General features: G+C 42.5%; 1 protein-coding gene across 1 annotated transcript; it reads right to left on the bottom strand.

The window, feature by feature from the left end:
* Window positions 1-2,479: 2,479 nt before the first annotated feature.
* LOC118856781 (DLA class II histocompatibility antigen, DR-1 beta chain-like) lies at window positions 2,480-16,546 on the bottom strand. Its single transcript, XM_036767284.1, has 6 exons — window positions 16,447-16,546; window positions 6,129-6,398; window positions 3,936-4,217; window positions 3,302-3,412; window positions 2,802-2,825; window positions 2,480-2,631 (listed from the first exon to the last, which is right to left on the bottom strand). Exons 1-6 carry the CDS (start codon window positions 16,544-16,546, stop codon window positions 2,618-2,620), a joined length of 801 nt encoding a protein of 266 aa, XP_036623179.1. The 3' UTR covers window positions 2,480-2,617.
* Window positions 16,547-26,298: the final 9,752 nt, after the last annotated feature.

Genomic DNA, 26,298 nt, shown 5'->3' with positions numbered 1-26,298 from the left:
TCATCAAAGGAAACATTGAAGTCCTAGCACCTGTGGTCTATTTCTTTTTTACCAAAGAATATTCCAGAGAGACAATTGCTTTGGAAATGGACAGGTTAAGTCATAGAAACTAAAGAGAATTCTCTTGGGATTCACCTGTTCCCAAAAATTATTTAGTTACTTGTCTCCCTGTGTGATTTGTGGCTTTCTCCTCCATTATCTTATATCCCTAAATTCTTGAGATCTTTGTTTCCAAAAATGATGATTTCATAGATAACAATCATATCAGCCCAAATAAAAGAGTTTGGCAGCCTAAATGCTAGGAATAATAACAAATATCTGCATCCTCCCGAATGTTCATTAGAGGGGATATTTCAATGGATTAGAATCTATGGGAACATGAAAACTGAAATATTGATCAGAAATGACATTGTTTCTGTGCAAAAAGGAAAAGTAGCTGAGCAATCTTGGGTGTGTCATCCCCCACCAACCCTTTAGGGAGCTGCCACTCTCCCCACATCTCTCTAGTTCCCATTTACTGCTCTAAAACTGACAGGCTTCTGCATTCTCCAAAGAGGGAGAAGAACCCAACTTGGATGCAGATCAGAGGGGGCCCAGCATCTTCATTTCCATCCATTCTGACACTTCTGCTGCTGGTCAAGAATGGCCTCCCATAAAATTCATTAGGAAAAGGTAAGTTCTGGGCAGCCCCATCCCTTGAATGGAAATGAATTGACCACAAAAATTCACTCAATTAAAAACATTTCCTGCTAAGCATTATGGGTGAATGATTTGGTGTGGTAATTTTTAAAAAAATTAATTTCCTTCTCCTTACCCCAAATAGCACTAATTCAGGGGAGATCTTGGTTAAGACTCAGTTACTATAACTAATAAATGGTAACAAACTTCTAACCGAGGTCGTGGGAATAGCTGGAAGTAGATTTCATAACTGTGGCTAAGGGGAGAATTGTTAACTAAATAAGACTTAGAGGAAACCTAGAGGAGAAAACAATTTTGATTATGCAAAATTGAGAAGCCTTTGCATGACAAAAGCAACAGCTAAATTATTTGTTGATGGGGAAAAATGTCTTTGCATCAAATGTGTCTGATAAAGGTCTATTATACAAGACTTGTAGAGAATGAACACGAATCTATAAGGCCAAGAGCCTTTGCCAGTATGTAAGTGGTCAAAGGAAATGAATAGTTTTCAAGTTTGCTCCAAATCCCTAACAATGAGAGAAATGGAAATTAAAACAACCCTGAGGTCTCGCCTCTTCTCCAGCAAATCTTCCAAGGTGATAACACATGAAAATGGTCTGTGGGAAGGACTACACAAAGACAGGCAGGTTGATGCCCTACTTATGGAGCTGTGAGCTGGTACAACAATTATGAAAAACAATTTGGAATCATGCTTGAAAGTGTCAACATCTCCATATCCTTTGATCCTGAGATCTCACTGCTTAAAATACATGCCAATGGTGTGAAAGATGGGAAAAAATCTCAGATATAAACAAAGTAGGTACCACTAACTGAGAAAGGACTAAGCAAATTGTGGCACATGAACATAATGGAATTATGTTGCAACAGAAGAAGCAACAAAAATGAGAAATTCAAAGAAATATGGGAATACTTAAGTGAACTGATAGAGAATATTATAAGCAGAACCAGAAAAGAAACACACCCAAAACTACAAAAGGTGGTAGGGGGAATGATGCTAAATATTATGTAATTATATGTAATTATAGTTACCAAGCTTGGCCACGGAGAAAAGGAAGTAAACACTTCATGGAAGAAGTGGGGAGACTATGGGTATGGATTGTTGTATATACTGTTAGATATACGCCATCAAAGTGAGAGTTACTATGGAACTTTTGAATAAAAATTTTGTTATGAGGGAAGGCCAATGGAGATAGGGTATATATTAAGCAATAAATAAATGTAAATGCAAAAGGTATTACTAAAACTTTAATTTTTTAAATTAAAAAGCAATGGAGAGATACTTGATAGGTAAGCAAAGGCTACAGTTTATCATCAAAGAAGAACTGAATAGAAGTGGTAGAAGGAAAGTTAACAGAAATGTATCACCAGAATGAGGGGGCCCATCACATAGAGAAAGCTAAGGATTTCTGGGCAGACAGTCTGTGAGGGCCACTGGTATCTATGTAATATCAAGAAATGTAAAGGAAGGCCACCAGCATGCTCGTTAATCAACCTCTACAGGAATTATGGAAGGAAATGGACAAGAGGCACCCAGGATGAAAAGGTGTGGATGGATCTGTACCTCTGGAGGCATTTCACACTTTGACAGATTCTGCAAATCCAAGTGCTGAAATTTCCTCCCTCCACTCCCCTCCCTTTGTCTCCATGACACCAAGCACCAGTTACTTCTCAGTCTTCTCATTTATTAGGGTGAAGGCTCAAGGAATTAAAATGGATAAAACCCATGCAGGAACAAAGAAGGATGGAAGGGGTCTTTGAAACTCTGCTGGGGAAATGCCAGAGTCCAGAAAGAGATAAAGGTACAGGGAAGGAGCTATTCCAGGGAAAGTGTCAGTAGAGTTAACCTCCTGGAGATCTAGGCAAACGTGAGAGGGAGGCTGAGGGGAGGCAACAGTTCCAGGGCACACAGCCTCAGGGATCAGCTCAGGAGCCCTGCAGAGGACAGAGAACAGTCATATAAGAGTCTACATGTGGATCTGAAGCCACAAGTAGAACCACTTCTACCCACTAAGGGCTCCCAAGTCTCTTCTTAACTTCAGACCCCACTGGGCAGACGCTGTAGCTATGAGAACCGTGATCCCACCTGGGTAGAAGTATCTTACCTGTTGGTTGAGAACCACAATTTCCTGGGAGAGAAAGAGAGACAGACAGACATAAAAATCCTTGTAAATCTTAGAATAATAGAAACAAAGGGCACCAAGGTTCTGAGCACCATGGGAAAGGGAGGTCCTAACGCTACTTAGCTCAGTAACTGACACCACAGAGGAAGCACTTAGCTGATGCTATATCCATACATCTACAATTGTGTGAATGCATGGTGGAGGGGAGAAGAAATTGCAGGGGGAGGGGCTAAAGGATGGAATCTGAGACCGCTCCCAAGAATGGCTCTACTAGCAAATATGGGATTCCCATATTTGGGAGCCCTGGGATCTGACCTCTTCAACATCTTCCCCAATGAATAATGGAAGAGCTGAAGACAGAGGCAAACCACCCCTTCACCCCTGACCTGGGGCCATATTTCTGGCAGAATCAAATATCCTCTCTCCCCTGGAGGAGAACATGGAGGGGAAGGGGCTTCAGGGCTGTCCCCAGACTATCTCACCTTTCTGATTCCTCTTGTGCACAATGAGGCCAACCACAAAGAAGATCAGCCCTAGCACAAGGACCCCGATTCCACTCAGCATCTTATTCTGGGCAGATTGAGACTGTGCTTCTGCAGAGAAGAGACATCAAGAATCAAAACTTTCCCTCTAGGAGCCAGCCCCATGTGGGGAGGAGATGGATCTGAGGGGAGACAGAGAAGGTGGCTAAATCCTGTCTAAGAAAGGAAGGGACAGATGTGCAAAGGGCCTTTCAACGACTCAGGAAGTGAAAGCTCACCAGGAGACACTGACATCAATCTGTCTCAAAGCCTAGCTCCCCTATCCCAGGTGAATGGGTCTATAGGCTGGTCACAGAGTCCCAGAGAGCGGCCAGCTTCCAAGGCTGGGGCCAGCTCCCAGGGCTGGGGCCAGTGAGGAGTCTGACAAGATTCTAGGTCCCCATAGCTCTTAGTTCAACACTGCCATTAGGGGGCTGTGCTGGGGAAAATGGGCAGGGTGGGTAGCACCACAGGGAGTTTGTATTAGCCCAGGGCAGAAGAAAAGAGGACACAGCACACACACTGAAGGGATCTCACAGCTACCTCTATATTGTAAGCAATGTTAGAACTAGAGGGTGAGGGAGCTCTATCTCACTCCAGTCAAAGATGACAGGTCTCTGAAGGCTGGAGTGCTCCACTTGGCAGGTGTAGACATCTCCACGCTTGGGGGTCATTTCCAGCATCACCAGGATCTGGTAGGTCCAGTCTCCATTGCTGATCAGGCCTGTGGACACAACCCCCTCTGTCTCCTCCTGTCCATTCAGGAACCATTGGACTTCAATTTCCCCAGGATAGAAACCAGTGACAGAGCAGACAAGTAGGTTGTGGTGTCCCAGGGGAGCCATCTTTGATGGATACACAGTCACCTCAGGCTCAGCTGGAAGAAAGAAGAAAGATCTTGAGTGAGGAGCCAGAGCAGGTCTTCCTAGTCCAGTCCTCTATCACTTGATGCATAACCAGGCTCAGGTCTCCTCTCCTCCCCAGGGCCAAAAATGTACATCTTGGTAGACATTTAAGCTCCCCCTGAACTAGCAGGAAGTAGGCCCAGGAGTCCACGGTGCTGAATCATCATGGCCCCAGCCCATCATTATCCAGTGATATGGGAAGAAATTAGCAGGGAAGTCTTCTTATTATAAATGGATGCTTTGTAATGGATTATTTCCAAAAACAGATCATGGCTGTAGATAATAAACTATTTTAAGAAAGATTTCTTCATCAAATATTAAGAGATGCTATCAATCCGCTGAAGAAATTTTGAATCAGGGAAATTGTGGAGAATGTCTAGGCCCAGTAGGAACCTGAGCACCCTGACCCAGAGTCCAGGGGCCCTGGGAAAAGAAAAAATATGTCTGGGTCTCTGGAGAACGACAATTTCAGTGATTAGCCCTCAGTTGTGAGAGTTTGTGTTATCAGAGAAGACCAAGAGGGGGAAGGGAAGGAGGGAAAGTGGTTGAGACAGGAGAGAGCAGAGCATGGGAAGCCTCTGCTGAGCTTAGTTTCAGGGATAAAAAAAGAATAGTTTTATTTAAGAATTTAAAAGATTCATGACACCTGGGCACTCAGGACTTGGGGGGAATTTAATTTTATATTGTGTGTGTGTGTGTGTGTGTGTGTGTGTGTACATACAAGATATTTTATATTAAATTTTGTTGTTCATGTCCAAATCTTTGTTATCTCATTTGGGGTTATCTTGGCAAAGATACTGGAGTGGTTTGCCTTGTTCTCGTTGGTTAGACCCAGGTTGTGGTCACTGATTCGAAGGCAAGGTATCGATCAGGGCTGACCCGCCTCCACGTGTCTCCCTAGAGCACTTCACGAAGCAGGTGAAGGGAGAATTTATCTCAATTTAGAGATGAGGAATTTAGGTAAATAGGATCAAATGACTTGCCCAGGGTCACACAGCTAGGAAGTTTCTGAGACCAGATTTGAACTCAAGAAGATTCTTCCTGATTTCAGGTTTGGCACTTTTTCCACTGCTATACCTAGGTGACTATTAACCATTTTAGCATTGTATAAATGTGATTTATTTATTTGTAAAGGGCTTTGGGCTTGTTCCAATAAAATTTATCCCTGTTCGAATTGGAGAAGCTAAAACCATCTGAATTTGACTGAGGAAAAAGGACTCAAGGAACCAAAATCCATGCTAGTATAAGATGTTTCTTTCCCCTTCTCTCTCCAGAACATCTTCCCCTTCCCTCTGTCTCTGCCCTCTTTCTCCCCCACTCATTCTCCCCTTTCTTCTCCTCTCTCTCCACTCCCCTTGTCCCCTTCACTGCTCTCCAATGCTTCTGCTCCTAATCCCTCCCCAGCATCTCTGTTGCCCTTTTCCCTCTCTCTTACTTCCCTACCTCTTCTCCTTCTCATCCCTCCTTTCTCTCTCCATCCCAGTCGCTTCCCCCCATTCTTCTTCCTTCCCCTTCATCCTCCCCTTTTGACCCCAACCTTTCCCCATCCCCCCCATCTCCCTTCCCTGCTCCTCCCCTCTTGGTCCCCTCCCTTCCTCCTCTCTCCCAATCCATCATCTTTCCCTCCCTTCATCCTTGCTCCCCCTTGTCTCTCCTCTGTTCTGGGGGCCCCTGTCCCTGCATCTGCTCCTGTGACCTCCCACCTTCTCTCCTCCTCACCTGCCCCCCCATCACAGCCTCCCCTCGCTCTGCTCTCCCTTCCAGCCCCTTCTCTTCTCTCTCCTCACTGCCCTGACCCCTACCCAGGACACCTGCCCCTCTCCCGCTCCCTAGGTCCCTGCTGGGCTCCCCTGGTCCTTCCCTTCCCGGGGGCGCACACTCACCGCTCCTGGGCACTGAAGCGGGCTCAAACACCTCGTAGTTGTGCCTGCAATAAGTGTCCACCGCAGCCCGTAAGTGATCCATGAACTCCTTGTGGCTGTTAGCAAACTGAGCAGTGAGCCGCCCGAGCTCTGTAGTAGCCACAAACACCCCCACCTCGCTGTCGAAGCGCGCGTACTCCTGTCGGTTGTAGATGGCCCTCAGCACAAACCGCGTGTGCTCCGTCCGGTTCACAAAGGAACATTCGCCCTTCACCTGCTCCGTGAAATGCTCTAGGGAGACACCCGGAGGAGAGTCAGCCCTGAAGGACTCCCCGGCTTCGAATCGGTGACCACAACTTAGGCCCAACCAACAAGAACAAGGCCAGCATCAGGCTGCCCTGCCTGCAACAGCTCAGCACCACCCCCTCTGAGGTCCAGAGAAGGCAAGCGACTTCGCCGAGGTCACACCGCATATCTGGAATGAAGGCATGACTAGAACCCAGACCAGAGGTGAGGAACCTGCGGCCTTAAGTGCGACCCTTTGACTGAATTGTTCTGTGAAGTTTGGATTCAGTCAAAGGGTCGCACTTGAGGACCTAGAGGACCACATGTGGCCTCGTGGCCGCAGGTTCCCCACCCCTTATCCCAGGCCTTTAGGTTCCCAGACCGGTACAATTTGTCAGCAGCCTCATAGCTGCCTGTCAACTGCGTCCAGCCTGGTGCAAACACTGCCAGGAAATTTTACCCAACAACCACCCCAAGTCCTCCTCACCTAAGTTTAACCTAATCTCTGATCCTTATCCCTCCAGCACATCTGTGCACCCCCCTCCCCAGCTCCTCCGCAGAGACCTGGGCAGGTGACAGACCCTCCACACACTTCCATGACCCTAGAGGTCACAGCCCTCTCTCCCCTTTGAGGAGGACAATAATCAATATTACCCTCTCTACTGAAAAGGGCTTGGAGATCTGCAGTGCTGTGCATGGTTCTGCTCACAATTCTGTGACTGCTGACCAGGGCCCCCTCCCCCAGTCACCCCTCCTGGGCATGGCTTACATCCTCCTCCTCCTGGAATGTAACCTCCTGGAGGGTGGGAAATGACTCGATTTTATATGTAAACTAGCACTCAGCACAGTGCCTGGCACACAGCAGGTGCTTAATAAATGTTGACTGACTGACTGACTGATAGTGAGAACTGATGCAGAATGAAGTGAAGAGAACCAGGAAAATGATTTATACAATAAGAACAATATGGTCAAGACAAACAACTTTGAAAGACTTAGGAACTCTGAACCATCAAAACCAACCAGGATTCCAGAGGACTAATGATGTCACCCACTTACTGCCCAAGGAAAGAAAGCAGAATGAGAACTTTTTCTCAAAACGGCCAGTGCAACCATTTGTTTTGGTTGACCACAAATGTTTATAACAGGGGATGTTTTTGGAGGGAGTTTGGGAGGGAGAAAAGGTGAATTTTTGCTGATTGAAAATATATTTTATAAAAAGAAAGAAATTTATAATTCAACCCAAAAATGTCAGTAAACTATAGTTTACACTTTATAAACTACATTTTATCCTGCATTGCCCCAGAAATAACAGTACTAGACATATACAGCAAAGAAAAACAAAGAAGACACATAGATGTATATCTATATATACATACATAGATACAAATATATGTCATATATACATATATATGAGATACTTGTGTGTATGTATGTATACACATAGTAGTATTTTTTGTTGTAGCAGAAACCTGGAGATAAAGCGGGTGCCACTATTTGAGAAGAAACTAAACAAATTCTGTGATAAGAGAATAAAAGTATGTCCTTGGGCTGTAAGAAGTGAGGAAAGGGGTGGATCCTGGAAAACAGTCTGAACTAATGCAGAGCAAGGAGACCAGTTTCTACAATGACAATAATCTGAAGGAAAACAACTTTGAAAAACTTCAGACCTCAGGTCAGTGCGATGACCCATCAAGGCTCCAGGAGACACAGGCTGAAGCATTTCCTGTCTCTTAGCAAAGAGGTGATAAACCCAAGGCGGGGGATGAGACAGACATTTCGGTCACAGCCCAAAGACACAGGACTGGGGGTGGAGAAGTTTTTGGTTTAGATCTGAGTGACTGATGGGTAGTAATAGTGATGCAAAAAAAGAGAGAGAGAGAGAAAGGAACATCAGTGAAACATTTTTTTTTAAATATAGAGAAAAGAGTAGAAAAAAAAATTTGGAAAAGGTACAGAGACAAACAGGGCAGTTTGAGTCCTCATGTTAAATTTAAAATACACTTTAAAAAACCAAACAACATGTGAAAGAAGCTCAGTTTCATCTACAATTGACTTTTTCTGCTTTTGAAAGATCTCTTGCAGGAAGTGATTACAAGCTGAGCCTTGAAGGAAAATTGAGCTCTTCAGAAAGAGAGTTAAGGAATTTGGGGGGGGGGGCGGTGCACTTCTTTGTGGGAGAGTGGGAGAAACCTACAGATTTTAACATCAGATCATAGATGCAGAGCTGAAAGAGAAATTAGCAGCCATCCAGTTCCACCTTCATTGTTTTAAAAAGGGGGATACTGAGTCTTCCAAAACCAATGTGTTTTGCCCAAAGTCACTAAAGTAGTAAAGGAGGGATCAAGCCTCAAACCCAGGACTTCTTTCCACTGGACCACACTGTCTCTGTAGTCAGAACACAGGGTTATCAATTCCACCTGTACTGATGACTCTGAGACCTTGTAGTAATAATTTCTCTCTGAACCAATTTCTTCATTTGTAATATGAAGACAATAAAAGTAGCAGTACCTGTTTCATAGACTTCTGGTGAGGATCAGGTAGGATTGTGTATGGAAAGCATTTTGTAACAATAGAGCCCGTAACAATAGAAGTTACTTTGATTTTCTGATGCATCTATGATCTCATCCCAGTGAGTCTTCCCTCTATCAGCACAGAGCATAACCTATCCACACTTGCTCACTCCTCTTATGTGATTTTTCCAAGTCCCATCCCCACATGCTGGAGGAACAATTTCAACATCTTCCTTTCCAGTTATACACTTCCTCCATGATCTTTCTTACTATCATTCCTATGGGTAGGTTATCAATGGAAGAAGGTTACAACTCACTAATACATCTCCCTTTGAGATATTTGCAACCTTGATGCTCCAAGGGCTGTAGTCTTCCAAGATTTTGATATAAAGACTGATACTATAAATAAACTGGGAGACCAAGGAATAGTATACCTGTCAGATTTACAGAGAGTGGAAGAATCTATGACCAAACAAGAGATAAGGAACATTATGAAATGCAAAATGGATCATTTTGATTACATTAAATTGAAAAGCTTTTGCACAAACAAAGGCAATACAACCAAGATTAGGAGGGAAGCAGAAAACTGGGAAAGAATTTTTATAAGCAGTGTCTCTGATAAAAAAAATCATTTCTAAAATATATAGAGAACTGAGTCAAATTTATAAGGATACAAGTCTTTCCCCAGTTGATAAATGGTCAAAGGGTATGAACAGGCAGTTTTCAGAGGAAGAAATTAAAGCTATCTATAGTCATATGTAAAATGCTTTAAAACACTATTGATTAGAAATACGCAAATCAAAACAAGTCATAGGCACCACATCACACCTATCAGATTGGCTAGCATGACAAAACCGGTTTTGATAAATGCTGGAGAAGATGTGGGGAAATTGAAATACTAATGCATTATTGGTGGAGTTGTGAACTGATCCAACCATTCTGGAGAGCAATTTGGAACTATGCACAAGGGGCTATAAAATTGTGCATACTCTTTGACCCAGCAATACCACTTCTAGGTATGTATCCCAGAGAGAACATAAAAAAGGAAAAGGATATTTATAGCATCTCTTTTGTGGTGGCCAAGAATTGGAAACTAAGGGGATGTCCATCAATTGGGGAATGGCTAAAAAAGTTGTAGTATATGAATATAATGAAATACTATTTATAAGAAACCATGAATAGGTGGACTTCAGAAAAACTTGGAAAACTTGTATGAACTGATGCTGAGTGAAATGAGCAGAATCAGGAGAACATTGTACACAGTAGCAGCCATGTTGTGTGATAATTAACTTTGATAGACTTAGCTCTTCTCAGCAATGCAAGGTTCTAAGACAACTCCAAAAGACTGGATGGAAATGCTATCCACATCCAGAGAAAGAACTATGGACTCTGAATGCAGATAGAAGCAGACTATTTGCTCTCTTTTTTGTTTATTTTATTTTGTTTCTTCTGTCTCGTGGTCTCTCCCATTGGTTCTGATTCTTCTTTACAACATGACTAATGTGAAAATATGTTTAATATGAATGTATATGTAGAGTCTATATCAGATTTCATGCTGTCTTGTAGAGGAGGGATGGGAGAGAGGCAGAGAAAATTTAAATTTAAAAAAATTTAAAACTCAAAAGCTTATGGAGGTGAAACTAGAAATAAATTAATTTTTTTAAAAAAAGGTCTTTGAACTGGAAGCCATTTGGAAGCTTTAGAGGTACTGAGCCATTTCCCAAATGCAATCCTTTCAAATTGGGGTACAATTCATTATCCATCTGCAGAGCCTTCTATAAGTACTCACAGTGATACATTAATTAGAATGTTATAATCAGAACAGTGGGCATTTTTCATCACTTTCAGATTTCCCTATATAGGCTGGTCTATTTTTCATATAAGTATAAATTAATATGAATATTAAACTTTTTCTGCCTCACATACACGGTAAGAAAATGTGTGGCATATGGACAATCGGTGGGATCCACAGGTACCATCCCAATGTCAGGAAAGAATAAGGATGACTAGTATGAAATTGGATGGACTCCATATGGAAATTTGTGGGAGAGTATGGATAAGAGTCACATAAAATGGGCAGGCATGGATGAGTGGCAACATGTACTTTGGAAAGAACTTTTGAATCAGTGAGGTCATAGATCCATTTGAGTATGAGCACTAAAATATAGGCAAGTATTCAGTATGTGAAACTGTCCTTCCCTTGATTATCTTCTCCCTCACTACATTACACCTTATTTCTATAATTCCTTTTACAGACAAATCTCTAAATATTTATCTGTATCCAAAGTCCTCTCCCCTTACAGCACAGTAATCTAGGTTTGAAACATTGTTCTTGAATGAATGAATGAATGAATGAATGAAAAAATACTAAATTACTAATCACCAACTATATGCTAATACAAATGCAAAAGTAAAGACAATCCCCATTATGAAGGAACATTCATTCTAAAGGGAGGGAAAATATAGGGCAGTGGTAGCCAGGGAAGGGCACTTTGGGTTGAAGGTGATGTGTGGGGCCACAGGGGAGTAGATAGACACAGCTCATCCAGGAACAATGGAAAATTAGATTTTATCATAGTTCTGGCATCCTTATTTTACTGGGGGCAGGGAGCAGGTAGAATTGTGAGAAAATGGCAGGTGCATCTCTAGGAAGAGATTAGCAAGGGGGTTGTGGAGGAAGTTGCTTCTCAGAAGGGAATTAAGTGAAGCATGACAAGACCTGTTCTGAAATAGTAGTCGGGGTTCTCAACAGCTAGGTAGCACAGTGGACAGAGCATTAGGTTGGAATCAGGAAGACCTGGGTTCAAATCCAGCCTCAGGCACTCCTTAGCTGTGTGACCCTGGGCAAGTCACTTAAACCTGTTTGCCTCAGTTTCCTCATCTGTAATATGAGCTAGAGAAAGAAATGGCACACCACTCCAGTATATTTTCCAATAAAACACCAAAGTAGGTTACGAGGAGTCAAACACAACTGAAACGTCTGAACAACAGCATTTAGTTACCATTCAAGAGAATAGGACTCCAGAGTAGAAGTTCCTCTTGAGCATAATTTTTTGTTTGAAAAGCCAGATAATTGTTGAAGCTTTAGAGGCAGTGGTCCCTCCATTTACCACCTTCCACAAATGATGATAATGTTGCCTCCAAACTCATCCTTCTGTCATTGTACTTGCCTCCTTGAAATCCTCCCTTCCCTAGGCTTCTGTGGCACCTCACCATCCTCATTTTTTTCTTACTTCTCTAACTACTATATGCCTGTCTCCTGAGCTGACTCCTCTTCCTCTTCCCAATCACTAAATATATTCATGACCAAAGTCACCACCCTCTATTTTCCTCTCCCAATAACTCCCTCTCTCAAACATCTCTTCACTGCCACCCTTTCATTTCTCTCTCCACACGGAAGCCTCCTAAATCTTGATCTTGGTCCGCCCTTTCTTGCACTCTCACTTTTTATGTTTCCACTTTCTGTCAAACATTTCCACCTAGATGTTCCCAAGCATTTCCAACTAAAAATGTAAAAGTCATCATCTTGTCCCTGAAATCAAATCTTTCTCCTGACTTCCTGGTTTCTATTAATGGCACCACCATTCTGACTTAACACCAGTTCTAGAACATCTGGAGTAATTTGGGGCTCAGGTACCTCTCGTTCCTTCATCTCCCATAGACAAGTCAGAAAACCTTATTGATTCTTGCTCTCCAGTGTCTCCTTTCTGCCCCATCTGTGCCAATCACATCATGACCACCCAACTTAAAATCTTTTAATCCTCAAAAATCCTCACACGTACTGATATAGCAGCTTACCATACTAGCTACATTACCCTGGTAATTACTACTGTGTCACTTTGGCTAAGTCACTAATTTGGGAGCCTCAGTTTCCTCATCTGTAAAATGAGAGAGTTGACCCAGATGATCTCTAAGGCACAAATCTTGGGATTCTGGGCAGATACGGGTTCTCTTTGAGGGAATCACCCATAGGCAAAGTTCCTTCAGAAGAATAAGGGCTCAGTAGAAAAGGGGAAACCTTGCTCTCAGATACTGGGGCTCAGAATGGCACCAATGTGGTCACCAGTTGAAGTGAATCAGCTGAGACCTGGGCCCCTTGGAAGGACCTCAAATGTCTTTAGCCTCCTAGTTTCTTAGTCATTTTCCCATCCTCTTGATAAATTCAAGATCTAAAAGTGGGAAAATATGTTTTAACATTTTCCCACTATGTTTTAACATTTTCCCACTTTTAGATCCTCATGTTACTGAATTCCTGACATTGGACTTCTGAATTTTGGATGCATCCAGAGCCTCTGGCCCCTCTTTGCTTCCCTGACACTTTGAGCTATGCTGATAAGTCCTGAATCCATCCCCATGCCTCTGACTGCCCTACTTAGCTCAGGCCTTCCTCTCAGGATGACAGTCTACAACATGGCTCTCTGCCCAGCTCCAGAGACCAGGCATGATGGGTCAAGCTACAACATCTGCAGGGGCCTCCTAAATGGTCTCTGTGGTTTAAAATCTCTTCTCCAAAGTCCCCGGTTCACCCCATGACATGACTCTCCATTACTGTTTAAATAAAGAACGATTTATTCAGCCTAGAAATCAATGCCTTCCCCACCTTTGCTCCCATTTTCCTTTCTACCGTCATTTTCTACTTTTGTCCACATGAAACTTCAGCCCAAGCTAAGGTCTATTGACAGTCCCTTAGTTCCTCCTTGTGCTTGCCCTTTTCTGTGGTCATTCTCCCATAGATGTGGATTCTTTCCTTATCGCTGCTGAGGTGGCACCATCCCCGTCACCTTGGCTCACAATCTCAGTGTTATCCTATCATCACCCATATTGAATCTATTGCCAAAATTTGGCAATTTTATTTTCCTAGCATATTAAATATATCCCATTTTCTCCTCTGACCCTGCCATGGCCCTGATGCAGGCCCTCACCACCTTCCACCTGCACTACTGCAATAGCTTGCTGGTGGGTCTGCCTGCCTCCAGCCTCTCCCCACTCTAGTCCATCTTCTATTCACCTGTCAAATGGATCTTCCTAAAGCACAGATCCGACCCTGTCACTCACCTGCTCAATAAACTCCAGTGGCTCCCTATCACCTCCAACATCAAATTTCAAAATCCTGTTTGGCCTTCGAGGCCCTTCACACATTGGCCCCTCCTAACTTTTCAGTCTCCTTACCCTTGATTCCCCCTCCCCCACCCATCTACTTTGTGATCCAGTGACATTGGATTCTCTGCTGTCCCTCCTACTAGACACTCCATCTCGCAGCTCTGGGCATTTCTTCTGGCTGTCCACATCTATAATGCTCTCCCTCCTCATCCCTGGTTCATGGCTTCCCTGGCTTTCTTCAAGTCCCAACTAAAATCTCATCTTCTACAGGAAGCCTTTCCCACTTGCCCTTAATTCTAGTGCCTTCCCTCTATTGGTTATTTCCAAATTATTCTAAATATAACTTGTTTGTACACAGTTGTTTTCATGTTATCATCCCCAGGGACTTTTACCTTTCTTTGTATCCCCCGCAGTTAACACAGTGCCTGGCACATAGTAAGAGCTTCATAAAAGTTTGCCTAACTTCTATCTGGGAGGCTACTTAAATATCATATAGTTTGGTTGATTGTCCACATGGGGGCAGCACGTGCTCAGTACACCCATGGCTGATACCAGGGTGTTCCTGGAGTTGTCAGCTGAGTTAAGCACCCGGCTAGTTGTGGGAGATCCCCTTGTCCTTGGATTTCCCTTGCTCAGGCCTTGACAGACTGTCTCTAGAATTCCCCTTCTCTCTTGCCCAGCCCTGGATAATAGGTGTTACATATGGCATACTCTCCCCGCAGAGGCAGTGCAGGTGACAAAGTTCAAAAGTGGGTCAGATCCTGGAGGATGGCTCTAGAGCAGGTTAGGATCCCAGAGACACTGTGATTGGCCAGGCCAGGTGCCAGGCCAGGCTGGAGGGGAAATAATATGGAGTGTGCCAGAAGGGTTTTATCCGCTTCCCTACAATACTTATGCTAGTTGGAAGAGGATTTTGACCCATCCCAGAGGGCTCCCTCCCTGCCCAGGACAAAGGTTATCACACCCCTGCTGGGTCATGGCAGAGGCCCCTTGATCCAGACCCCGGCTTCAGGGAGAACAGCAGTGGTGTGGGGACCAGAGATGATGTGGGCAGACAGGGTGCAGAGAGTGCAAGCCCTGCCTGATCCAGGGGAGTGGGGGATTGGGGAACATTGGGCCTACTCCTCTTTTTTTCAGCCCATTAACAAGGGATTATGAAGATAAGAGAAAAGCCAATCTGGGTCAATCCCCTTGGTCCCTGCAGCCCAGTGTCTGCCTCTAACCTGCCTCCAAAGAATGGATGGGGAGACCTTCCCCTATTCTACCATGATGTTATTCATGGTTCCAAATACTCCAGCTTCACTTATGGCCTTGAAATCACAGTAGGGAAATTAATCCCCTTGTTCCCTCAATAACAGCTAAACTAAAACCTTTCCAGCAGCTTTAAGCAGACTCTGTGAAGGTGTTTAGTGGGACAGAAAATTTTAGATTGTGGTGGGACACTTTGGTAACTCTGGTCATGTCATCCCCTATTCAAAAAGCTGCAGTGACTCCCTATCACCTCCAGGATCCAGTACAAAATCCTCTGCTTGGTTTTCAAGGCTCTTCACAATCTGGCCCCCTCCCAGTTTTCCAGCCTTCTTACACTTTATGTTGTCAGGCCGCCAGCACTCTGTCATCCAGTGACATCAACCTTCTTGTTCTTTCCTCCATACAGTTCTCCAGCTCTCCACCCTAGGCACTCTCTGCCTGTCCCTCATGCTTAGAATCCTCTTCTTCCTCACCTCTGCCACCTCACTTCCCTGGCATACTTCACGTATCAGCTCAAATCCCACCTTCCTCACCTTTCCTGATCCCCTTTAATACCTTCTCTCTGTTGATTTTGTCCCACTTACCCTGTATATATCTTGTTTCTACAGACTTGTTTGCATGTTGTCTCCCTCATTAAACTGATCTCCTAAGATCAGGAGCTGTCCTTTGGCTTTCTTTCTTTCTATCCTTACCATCAACACAGTGCCTAGCAGATAAGTGTTTGATAACATTATTGATAAGCTGACTGGAGCCCTCTTACTATGTCATCCACGTCATACTCAAAAAGCTCGTGATTCCTTTTCACCTTCAGGATCAAATATATAATCCTCTGCTTGGTTTTCAAGGCCCTTCACAACCTGGCCCCCTCCTACTTTTCCAGCCTTATTACATTTTACATCCCCAGGCTTCCAGTACTCTGCTATCCAGTGACACCAGACATCTTGGCCATTGGGAAGGGGACCAAGGGAAGGGAAAATTTAAGAAGTTCCTGAATCCTAAGTAAAATGGGAAAGGAAGCAAGGGTCAAAAGAAGAGTTAGTTGGGAGGGGAGCCTGAAAACCAGTTTCATCTACTGCCCATGTATCTGAGGACCATCGTGTCTCAAGTACTTCCTTTAGTCTGGGCCTAGAGAAAAGAGTGTTTCCTTTGGGCCCCTACCTGGGCTCTCTGGGGAGCTGCTACTCTGTATTTACCTGGGGCATGTCTGCCTGCAGCCACTTGGGAATTCAGCACCAGCAGAGTCAAAGCCAGAACTTCTATCCAGACACCCCTGAGAAGCAAGACACACACCATCCTGGAGACAAGATGAGGATAAGGGACCCAGAGAGATATAACAGTCAGGATAGCCCTCATTCCATGGGAACTACCTCCCCCTCCACAACCACCATATGACTAAGACTAAGAATTTACAGACTCTCTTGTCTGCCCCAGGGTTGGACAGCCTCAGAGATGAGAGAGCCTATTAGCATTAGGAATGAAGCCCATCATTAGTTCCCAGGTAGAAGTTCCTTTTGCAGAGTCTGTTCTACTACTTAAATGTTTTTCTAGTGAAAAAGAGATTGCCAAAATGATAGAATCTGAGGGAAGGAAGAAGCCCCAAAGGTCATGTCTTGCCTAGACTACTACAATAGCCTCCTGGTTGGCCTCCCTCATTCCAGCCTCTCTTCTCTCACTCCCTACAGCTGCCAAAGGAATATTTCTAAAGAACAGGCCTGATTGTGTCGAGTCCCTAATGAAGACCCTCTAGAATCTCTGTCTTGGCTCTAGGATCAAATACAAACTCTCCTATTATTGGAAAATAATAATATAATAATAATTTTCCCAGGATCATTTTTCCCTGAATTGCATCAAAAAGGAGCATTATGAGATGTTAATGATGATATAAAAGATGAAAGCATATGTATTATCATTATTATAACAGAAATAATACTAAAAATTCAGCAGACTATGCAGGAAGCATTTCATTATCACTGTTGTCCAGAACTGTCTCTAATATAACATTTATCCATAAAACTCTTTTAGAATCTTGATAGATCACACCATAGAAATTACTTATAATGCCTAAACTACATGGAACAAAAACCTTTCAAAATATAGAAACTCTAGCAGAAAAAATTCAAACCACATGGAAACCATTGTGTAAAATAAGTGTGATACATTCAAGTAGTGCAATATTATAGAGCTCTAAGAAATTATGAATGTGATGAGTACAGAGAAGTACGGAAACACCTACATGAACTGATGTAGAATAAAGTAAACAGAGCCAAGAAAACAATATACATAATGACTGCAACAACATAAGTGGAAGGAATAACCACACACGAAAGAATCCAACGTGCATGTTATAAAACTATAAACAACAAGCATGACTCTAAGGAAGAGACGAGAGAAGATGCTCTCAGCCCAGGCCTTTGTAGAGGTGGGAGATCCACAAGTGTTTGACATTGCAAATATTCTCAGACATTTTATAGGTATTACCAGCTAATGCTGATTTTTCTCTTTTTCATCTTTTGTCTTTAAAAATACTATTTGTTATATAGGATAGCTTTCTGGGTGGGGGAAAAGAAGAGATTCTTGGGAAAACTAGAGTGATATAAAAAAGAGATGGTAATTTCTCATACTACAAATATGGACCTTAAATTTCCTTGATAATTTAACAAATGGGGCAGCTGGGTGGCGTAATGAGTAGAGCACTGGCCCTGGAGTCAAGAGAACTTGAATTCAAATCTACCCACAGACACTTAACACACTTACTACCTGTGTGACCTTGGGCAAGTCACTTAACCCCAATTGCCCTGTCTTCCTCCCTCCAAAAAAAAAAGAAAAGAAGAGAGAGAATTTAACAAATATTACATACTGGAACTGGATGAGTTACTTTTTATATACACTAATTTTTAAAATTTGAGTTCTTATTCTCTCCCTCTCTGTAGTCCCTTTCATGCCCACTGAGAAGACAAGAAATATGATACTCGTTAAACATGGGAAGTCATGCAAAATATATTTCCATATTAATCGTGTTGCAAAAAAAGCAACAAAAATAAGGTGAAAAATATGCTCCAATCTGTACTCAGAGTTCACCAGATCTCTCTGTCTTTCTGTCTTTCTCTCTCTCTCTTTGTTTCTCTCTGTGTCTCTCCCTCCCTCCCTCTATCTCTCTCTCATGATTTTCATCATGAGTCCTTTGGAATGGTCTTGGATCATTATATTGATCAGAGTAGCTAAATCCTTCACCTTTGATCAGTTACAATATTGCTGTTTCTGTGTACAATATTCTCCTGATTCTGTTCACTTCACTTTGCATCAAGTTCATGTAAATCTTTCCAGGGTTTTCTTTTTTTTTTTTAATTTCTTTATTTATTTTTAGTTTACCACACACGGTTCTACATAGTTTTGAGTTCCAGATTTTCTCCCCCCCCTCCCCCCTCCCTCCCCAAGATGGCATGGAATCTCATATAACTGTCATGTATAACTTTGCATTGAATTAATTTATGCACTAGTCAAGTTGTGGAGAAGAATTTTGACCAATGGAATGAATCATGAGAAAGAAGAAACAGAACCAAAAAAAAAAAAAAACAACCCAAAAACAAAAGAGAAGCAAAAAAGGCGAGCATGTAGTGAGCCTCGATCTGTATTCAAACTTCACAGTTCTTTCTCTGGATGAAGACAGCATTCTCCATCTTGAGTCCCCTGGAGTTGTCCTTGCCCCTTAGGTTGCTGAGAAGAGCACAGTATGTCAGGGTTGGTCCTCACGGTATTCATATATCTGTGGCTGTGCACAACGCTCTCCTGGCTCTGCTTCTAAATCATCCTGTTCACCATTTCTTATAGCACAATAATATTCCATTAGAATCATATTCCACAACTTGTTTAGCCATTACCTAATTGATAGTTATCCCCTCAAATTCTAGTTCTTTGCCACCACAAAAAGAGCTGCTATAAATATTTTTGTACATAGAAGTCCCTTTCCTTTTTTTCCAAGCTCCTTGAGATATAGACATAGTAGTGGTACAGCCAGGTAAAAGGGTGTGCACAGTTCTATGCTCCTTTGCACATAGCTCCAAATTGTTTTCAAGAGTGGTTAGACCAGACTTCTAGGAGCTAAGATGGTGGAATAAGCAGTACGCTGCTCTCAGTCTCCCTTATTGACCTCTAAAAACCTAGAAAATATCACCCCAGGAAAAACCTTGGAACAGCAGAGCTAGCAGAAAAACAGGGAGGACCATTCTATTAGCCCAGGAGGCTTGGGTGATCAGTTGGAAAGGTCCCTCTCACTCTGGTGGAAGGGGAGCACAGTCCAGGACTGGAGGCATTTGGGCAAGCCAGAGGCAAGCCCCACCTCAGTAAACCAGGAGGAGATCCTGAGCCCCAGGGTGGTGGAGCAGGCAAGCACCCAAGTACCTTGGCATAGCCAGGGGAAGTGACAGATTTCAGATCAAAGAACCACCACATGTGCCAGCGAACAGGCATCCCCCAGCAGCTGACCACTGGGAACTTCAGCACAGCTTGGGTCAGGCAGGTGTCCTTCAACAGCCAAAGCTCTCTGTACTTCAGTACACCTCTGGGCAGGCAGGGGTCCCCCAGCAGCCAAATCCCCACATGCTTCAGCATAGCCCCGGCCAAAAAGGTGTTCTCCAGCAGCTAGACCTTCATGTACTTCAATGTAGCCCCTGGTTAGTAGACATCCTCCAGCAGCCAAATCTCCCCACCCCTGCAAGCTTCAGTGTAGCCCTGGGAAAAAGAGGGAAAAACACCATGTGGCCTCAACACATACCAAACACCACCACTAGGACACCAGCGCAGCCCCAAGTAAGCTCCCAGACTCCTATAGCTGCCAGCCCCTGAGACGCCAGCACAAAAAGTCAGTGACCAGGCCCCTGAACCCCAGCACAAGAAGCTTGGGACAGTACCCCGTGGGCTCTAGCAGGAGAACTCAACTTTAAAAGCTAGAAATTAGACAAACATAATGAGCAAAAAGCAGAAATGGACACTGACCATAGATTCTTTTTATGGGGTCAGGGAAGATCAAGACACAAATTTTGAAGAGGACAACATTGTCAGTATACCTACATCTGAAACCTCAAAGGGGAATATGAACTGATCTCAAATGCAAAAATCCTTCTCTGAAGAGGTCAAAAAGGATTTTAAAAGTCAAATAAGGAGGGTAAAAGAAAAATTGGGAAAAGAAATGAGACGTACTCAAGAGAGAGTCATCTTGGAAAAGGGAGGACAAAAATTGACTGTAGAAAACAATTCCTTACAAAATTCGATTGGCCAAATGGGGAAAAAAAGGCCACTGAATAGAACTCTTTAAAAAGTAGAATTGGCAGAATGGAAACAGAGGTATAAAAGCTAACTAAAGAAAATAATTTGTTAAAAATTACAGCTGGGCAAGTGGAAGCTAATGACTCTATGAGACATCAAGAATCAGTCACACAGAATCAAAAGAATGAAAAACTAGAAGAAAATCTAAAATACCTCACTGGAAAAACAACTGACCTCTAAAATAAATCCAGGAGAGATCATTTAAGGATTATTGGTCTGCCTGAAAGCCATGATCAAAAAAAGAGCATTTTACCTTTACTCTGTGTGTATCTCTCTGCTTCAGATGTGTTTCTTGTAAACAATACATTGTGGGATTATGGTTTTTAATCCACTCTGCTATCACTTCCATTTAACAGGAGAGTTTATCCCATTCACATTCACAGTTATTATTACTATCTGTGTCTTTCTTACCATTCTATTTTTCTCCCGTTTCTGTTTTTCTCTTTCTTTTCTCCCTTGTCCTCCTCACCTGTGTTTTGCTTCTGACCACTGCCTCCCTCAATCTGCTCTCCCTTCTATCGACCCTCTCCCTTTTCTTCCCCATTTCACCTCCTACTTCCTGCTGGGTAAGAAAGATTTTTATACCCAATTGAGTGTGTATGATATTCCCTCTTTGAGCCAAATATGATGAGAGTAAGGTTCAAATAATACTTGCCTCCCTTCCTTCTTTCCCTATACTGTAATAGAAAGCATAGGAATAAATGAAGTCTTCCTTATCATTTATAAGTAGCATCTATCTAAAACAATCAGCAAGCATCATATGTAATGGGGATAAGTGTAACCAGAATGGCCTTTGTTTTCTTTGAGTGACTCAGTTTATCTCAGTGAGCTTTACTAGGTGCTAAGCCCCAGGCCCAAACCCCATTAGGTGTTAATGTAATCCATGTGGATGTGAACCTCTCAGGGTCCTAAGGGGAGGGGCCAACTCAAGAACCAGTCACCAGAGCCTGAGCTCTGGTGATTCTGATGGTGTTTGATGTCTGAAGCCCTATAAGAAGGGAGGACAGAGCCATTTGTGCGGGGCTCTGGAGATGGTGTTGATGAGGAGACTCCGGGCAGCTATAGTTAAGGAGCCCTCCAGCTTGTAAACCCAGATGTTGAAACTTTGTTGAACTCTGGTAACTATCTGTTGGGACTTGAATCAGACAAAGTCTGTTGTTGACTGTAATTTGCATTTTGTTTTGAAGTTCAGGGTGCTGTTTTTTTCCCCTGAACTAACTGAATGATATTTGAATTAAAAGTAAGCTTGTCAACCCCTTCACCTTGCTTTCCTTAATTAAGTAGATCAAAAGAACCTGTGCTGTTGGCAGCTTTCTGGGTGCTGGCTGTGGGTGAATCTTATATCCCCATAGAAGCTGCTAGCCAGGTTGTTGAAACATATGGCGTAGTCAGCAGGATCTGCCTTTAACAAGGAAGCATGGCGTGTTGGGGTACTGGGTTGGTTGAATGTTTCCCAGTTTTTGGATTGCTCTTTGTACTTGGAGTGGCTATGGTTCTGTGCAAACTCAGGTGCAACAAAGTCCTGAAGGAAAACAGGCCGGTGGAAGTGCTGGGCATGGTTTCCCAGGGGCCCAGAGCAGGAGATAATCCCTTCTTCCCAGGGCTTAAGCTGATAAGCCTGGCCCTGTAGGACTGTGCTGAAAGGGTGAATGTCTTGAGATTATATTGTATATGGAGTTTTGAAACAGGAGTGAGAATGGCCTTGGAGAGTTGGAGAATGGCCTTCCTACAGATTTGGCAGGAGGGGCTGGTGAGAAAGAAGAAGCAGACAGTGGCTGCCAAAATATTGATCCAAGAGACTGCCTGCATGAGAACTTTGGAAAGGTGAGAGCAGTGAGCTGCTTTCCAGCTGACTTTGATGAGGGGAGCACAAAGATGGAGAACCACCTACATCAGGATTCCAGAAGAAGCCAGGTGAGGCCAGCTGGAGTTGGAACCCAGGAGCCTGAAGTCCAGTCCTGGCGCAAGATGAAAACTTTGCAGCAAGGCACTGAGTCTGCCTTTTTGTTCCCTTCAGGTTGGGCTGCTTGGGATCCAGGAGGGAGGCATGGATTTGTTTTTGTTGGGGTGGGGGAAGTGCCTTGGACCCCCAGGGACCCCACCCTGTTGGCTTTATTGCCCAGCAGACCCTCCAGACTTGGAACCAGGGACTCGAACTTAATGGGGAGAACAGACCTTAAAAGAACTTTGTTTGAACTCTTTCTTTGAAACTGGGACTTTTGGTGCCACGTGGAAGCCTGCGATGCCAGTGTGCTGCTGAAGAAGCACTTTATTTGGACACTTTATGAGTTTAAGAGATTAACTTGCTTTGACCTAGGGGTGGACATTTGAATAGTTAACAATTATTTTGGGAATGATTGATTGAAGAAATTATCTTGCTGGGACCTAGGGGTGGGTCACATTTGAATTGTAAACCAATATTTGGGAATGTCACTGAATGATATGTTTTGCTTTATTATGAATGATATGTTTTAGTTTCCTTCATAATTGGATCACAATGTATGTTCTAGGATACATGGCTGATTAGATTATGTATCCTAGAACAAGGGGTGGAGTGCAACCAGAATGGCCTTTGTTTTCTTTGAGTGACTCAATTTATCTCAGTGAGCTTTACTAGGTGCTAAGCCCCAGGCCCAAACCCCATTAGGTGTTAATGTAATCCATGTGGATGTGAACCTCTCAGGGTCCTAAGGGGAGGGGCCAACTCAAGAACCAATCACCAGAGCCTGAGCTCTGGTGATTCTGATGGTGTTTGATGTCTGAAGCCCTATAAGAAGGGAGGACAGAGCCATTTGTGTGGGGCTCTGGAGATGGTGTTGATGAGGAGACTCCGGGCAGCTGTAGTTAAGGAGCCCTCCAGCTTGTAAACCCGGATGTTGAAACTTTGTTGAACTCTGGTAACTATCTGTTGGGACTTGAATCAGACAAAGTCTGTTGTTGACTGTAATTTGCATTTTGTTTTGAAGTTCAGGGTGCTGGTTTTTTTCCCCTGAACTAACTGAATGATATTTGAATTAAAAGTAAGCTTGTCAACCCCTTCACCTTGCTTTCCTTAATTAAGCAGATCGAAAGAACCTGTGTTGTTGGCAGCTTTCTGGGTGCTGGCTGTGGGTGAATCTTATACCCCCACAGAAGCTGCTAGCCAGGTTGTTGAAACAATAAGCTAAAGCATTCCCAATAAAATCAGGGCTGAAACAAGTGTGTTTATTATTAGCACTGTTAATTAATATTGCACTAAAAATGTTACCTTTGGAAATAAGAGAAGAAACAGAAATTGAAGGAATTAGAATAAGCAAAGAAGAAACAAAGTTATCACCCTTTGCAGGTAATATGATGATATACTTAGAAAAATCCTAGAATCAACTAAAAAACTACTTGAAATAATGAACAACTTTACAAAGTTACAGGATATAAAATGAACCCACATAAATCATCAGTATTTCTATATATCACAAACAAAACCAAAAGGCAAGAGATAGAGAAATTCCATTTAAAGAAACCATAGAAAATATAAAATATCTAGGAGTCTACCTGCCAAGACAAATTCAGGAACTATATGAACACAATTATAAAACATTTTTCATACAAATAAAGTCAGATCTAAATAATTGGAAAAATATCAGCTGCTCATGAGTAGGCTGAGCTAATATAATAAAAAGGACCATTTGACCTAAATTAATTTACTTATTCAGTGCCATACCAATCAAACTAAGTGGAATAGATTAGGCACACAAGACACAGTAGTCAATGACTATAGTAATCTACTGTTTGATAAACTCAAAGACTCCAGCTTCTGGGATAAGAATTCCACTATTTGACAAAAAGTGCTGGGAAAACTAGAAAATAGCATGGCAGAAACTAGGCATAGACCAACATCTTAGACCATATACCAAGATAAGGTCAAAATGGGTACATGATTGAGACATAAAGGGTGATATTATAAGCAAACTAGGAGAGCAAGGAATAGTTTACCTGTCAGATCTATAGAGAATGGAAGAATTTATGACCAAACAAGAGATAGAGAACAACAAGAAATGCAAAATGGAAAATTTTGATTACATCAAATTAAAAAGTTTTTGCACCAAGCCAATGCAAACAAGATTAGAAGGGAAGCAGAAAGCTGAGAATCAGTTTTTACAACTAGTGTCTCTAATAAAGGCCTCATTTCTAAAATATGTAGAGAACTGAGTCAAACTTATAAGAGTACAAGTCATTGATAAATGTTTCAAAGGATATGAATAGGCAGTTTTTGGATGAAGAAATTAAAGCTATCTATACTCATATGAAAAAATGCTCCAAATCACTATTGATTAGAGATATGCAATTCAAAACAACTCTGCAGTACCACATCACACCTATCAGATTGGCTGACATGACAAAACAGAAAAATGATAATGTTGAGGAAGACGTGGGAAAATTGGAACACTAATGCATTGTTGGTGGATTTGTGAACTGATCCAACCATTCTGGAGAGTAATTTGGAGCTATGCCAAAAAGACTATAAAATGGTACATACCCTTTGACCCAGCAATATGACTTCTAGGTCTGTATCCCAAAGACATCATAAAAAAGGGAAAAGGACCCACATTTATAAAACTATTTATAGCAGCTCTTTTTGTGGTAGCAAAGAATTGGAAAATGAGGAAATGGCCATCAGTTGGGGAATGGCTAAACAAATTGTGGCATATGAAGGTAATGGAATATTCTTGTTTCCTAAGAAATGATGAGTAAGCAGATTTCTGAAAAACCTGGAAAGACTTACATGAACTGATGCTGAGTAAAATTAGCACAACCAGGAGAATATTGTACACAGGAACAGCAACATTGTGTGATGACCAACTTTGATAGACTTATTTCCACTCAGCAATTCAGTGATCTAAGACAATTCCAAAAGACTAAAGATGGAAAATGCTATACACATTCAGAGAAAGAACTATGGAGTCTGAATGCAGATCAAATTCATACTATTTTATCTCTTTTTTTGTTTTTTTTTCTTTCTTGTGGTTTTTCCTTTTGGTTCTAACTCTTCTTTACAACATGACTAATATGGAAATATGTTTAATACAATTGTATATGTATAGCTTATATCGGATTACATGCCATCTTGGGGAGGGTGAAGAGAAGGAGGGAAAAATTTAGAACTCAAAATCTTGTAGAAGTAAATGTCGAAAACTAAAAATAAATAAATACAGGGTTTTTTTTAAAAAGATGAGAAGTAACAATTTACATTTGTCCTTTACCATGTCAAAGCTATGTTTTGTGAAGATTGTTTTCGCAACCATGTGGGGAATGGATGAGAAGGAAGAGACTGGGAGCAGGGAAACCACATAGGACATGATTTCACTTCTCCAGGTCAGATGTCCTAAGGGCCTGAAATAGGGTAAAGGTTGTGGGAATGGAGAAAGGGTCCGATGTGAGACATGTTGAGGAGGTAGAATTGAAGGTATAGAGCCATGCCTGGGAGAAGATGGAACAGAGATAACAGATGAATTCAGAGAAGGCAGAATAATCCATCATTATTGTGCTTCTCTTTTCTCTACCAAGGAGAATGAATGATCTTTCGTTTTGAAAGGATAAAACAAAAAATGACCAACTGAGAGGTGAAACACCAGAGAACTGAGGTGGGAAGAAATAATACAATTTGGTTTGCAGATCACCATGAATCACAGGTTTTGAGTTGGAGGGGAATAGATCTCACCTAGTCCAATCTCCTCATTCTATTT

This window comes from Trichosurus vulpecula, chromosome 7 (genome assembly GCF_011100635.1).
Source record: "Trichosurus vulpecula isolate mTriVul1 chromosome 7, mTriVul1.pri, whole genome shotgun sequence".
NCBI classification, from domain to species: Eukaryota; Metazoa; Chordata; class Mammalia; order Diprotodontia; family Phalangeridae; genus Trichosurus; species Trichosurus vulpecula.
The sequence above is the reverse complement of the archived record's forward strand: the minus strand, read 5'-3'. Positions and strand labels throughout refer to the sequence as shown.